We start from the raw sequence: 1,830 nt of genomic DNA, 5'->3' as shown, positions 1-1,830 counted from the left end.
TTTTTATGATTTAAAACACATTGCCGTCTATTTGTCAGATGCTTCAGCTGAATCCATTGATTATTAATGAGTTATTAAACAACATCAAATGCAGAAGATAAAACTACAAGAAGATGCAACAAAACCTAAAACACAAATTAAGACTATTAAAAATCATATATATATATATATATATATGATATATGAATAGTGAATATAACAATATAACATTACCACACTGGGTACGACGCAACAAAGCTTCAACTTTTCCATGAAACACATATATATATATACAGAGAGAGAGATAATACTTAAATACTATTAAATATTTGACAAATACTTGAACCGTATATAAATAATACTAAAATAACAGGAATTTTGGGGGTAATTGTAATATTATGTGTGTATGATATAATAGCAAAAGTAAATTGTAATGGTGGAAATTTCCTAGATAGCTCAATATTGAGCAGGGACCTTTTCTATGAGATAATATAATCTTATTTTTTTAAATTATAAAACATTAAATTTTAATTCTTTATTTTTTGTTTTATTTATGCACTGTTAATTTTTCATCCTAGCAACCTTTTAAATTTGATCATATAATAATAATCATTTAAAATTATTTATACTTTAAATATTTATTCATGAAAATGTATTTAAAAAGTAAAAAAATATGTATTTATTTTTTAATTTCACATCAATATAATATGATAGTTATAAGAGAGTTTGTAAATGGTGGAAATTTCCTAGATAGCTCAATATTGAGCAGGCTAGATATGAGTGTATTTTTGAAGTAAGCAAAAAATGTTCTTTTCTTCCTTTATCATTGTCTCCAGGGCTGCCATAAGCAGAGACCCTTTCTATGAGATGCTTGCTGCCAGGAAGAAGAGAGCCTCATCTCTGAAGAGACAGTAGGGCTGCAGAAAGGATGTTTGTACCTGGACCTGGAAAAGGGACGAATGATACACGGAAACCATAACGCTGGATTGGAGTGATTTTTATCTCAGGAATGACCTGAAGTTTTGAAGGTTAACATGCAGTTGGTTTTCTGAGAAGTTTTCTGACATTTCTGTTTGTTTAATTCTTATGAATGAACATTGAGTACTCACGTACATCGTCATCTCGAATCAGCAGGACTGACTGAATGTGGATCTCATTGACCTTTTGTAAGCTTGCAGCAGACTTGACCGTTCCTCTCTGTGCTTTGATAAGTATAAAATGCTAATTGTGCACCTATTTTTACACTGCTATGTACTGTAAATATCTGGGAGAGTTTTGGCCTCGTTTTGTTTGAGGCTATCTGGCTTTGTTTTTCTATTCGTTTCTGATCTGCTGTCATATTTATGTTTTTTTTTTGTTGTTGTTGGGTAGATATTTTTCACATTTTGCCAAAGTTTGTCTTTCAGTCCCACTCCATACTATCCTAAAAACTGTAGTTGAGTGATTTTCTGATTCATGAAAAGAATTCTATTTTTTTATTTTTATGCTGTTTATTTAGCTTAAACAGTGTTTTATTTAAAATATCAGGACATTATTCACTGATCTCATAGGTGGCCTTGAAAGACTGTGAAATCCAAAAACATTTCAGTACGTTTGGTTCATATTTATGGAACGATGTCAAAAATTAAACTACTGACTGGAGAGTTTATTTTTATGTTTTGTATTTTACCACCTTATTAAAGGGGGTCATAGGATGCTACATGCACTTTTACAAGTAGTTTGAACTGAAATGTGTGTTGGCAGTGTGTGTACACAACCACCCTATAATGATAAAAATCCACCCAGTGTTTTTTTTTTAATCTGGTTAAATGTTTTCCCCTTTCTCAAATCGAGCCGATCTCAGATGCCTGT

General features: G+C 31.0%; 1 protein-coding gene across 1 annotated transcript in view; it reads left to right on the top strand.

Annotated features, from left to right (window-relative positions):
• The window catches only part of LOC107722174 (cytohesin-1-like), a 52,422-nt gene extending 50,745 nt beyond the window's left edge, over window positions 1-1,677 (top strand). The window contains exon 13 of the mRNA XM_016530427.1: window positions 816-1,677. Coding sequence (XP_016385913.1) covers window positions 816-894 — 79 coding nt within the window. The 3' untranslated portion in view covers window positions 895-1,677. The remainder of the gene's footprint in view (window positions 1-815) is intronic.
• The last annotated feature ends 153 nt before the right edge of the window (window positions 1,678-1,830 follow it).

Source organism: Sinocyclocheilus rhinocerous, unplaced genomic scaffold, assembly GCF_001515625.1.
Source record: "Sinocyclocheilus rhinocerous isolate Xijiao unplaced genomic scaffold, SAMN03320098_v1.1 scaffold334, whole genome shotgun sequence".
Classification (NCBI taxonomy): domain Eukaryota; kingdom Metazoa; phylum Chordata; class Actinopteri; order Cypriniformes; family Cyprinidae; genus Sinocyclocheilus; species Sinocyclocheilus rhinocerous.
This window is presented reverse-complemented; position numbering and strand designations above follow the sequence as displayed.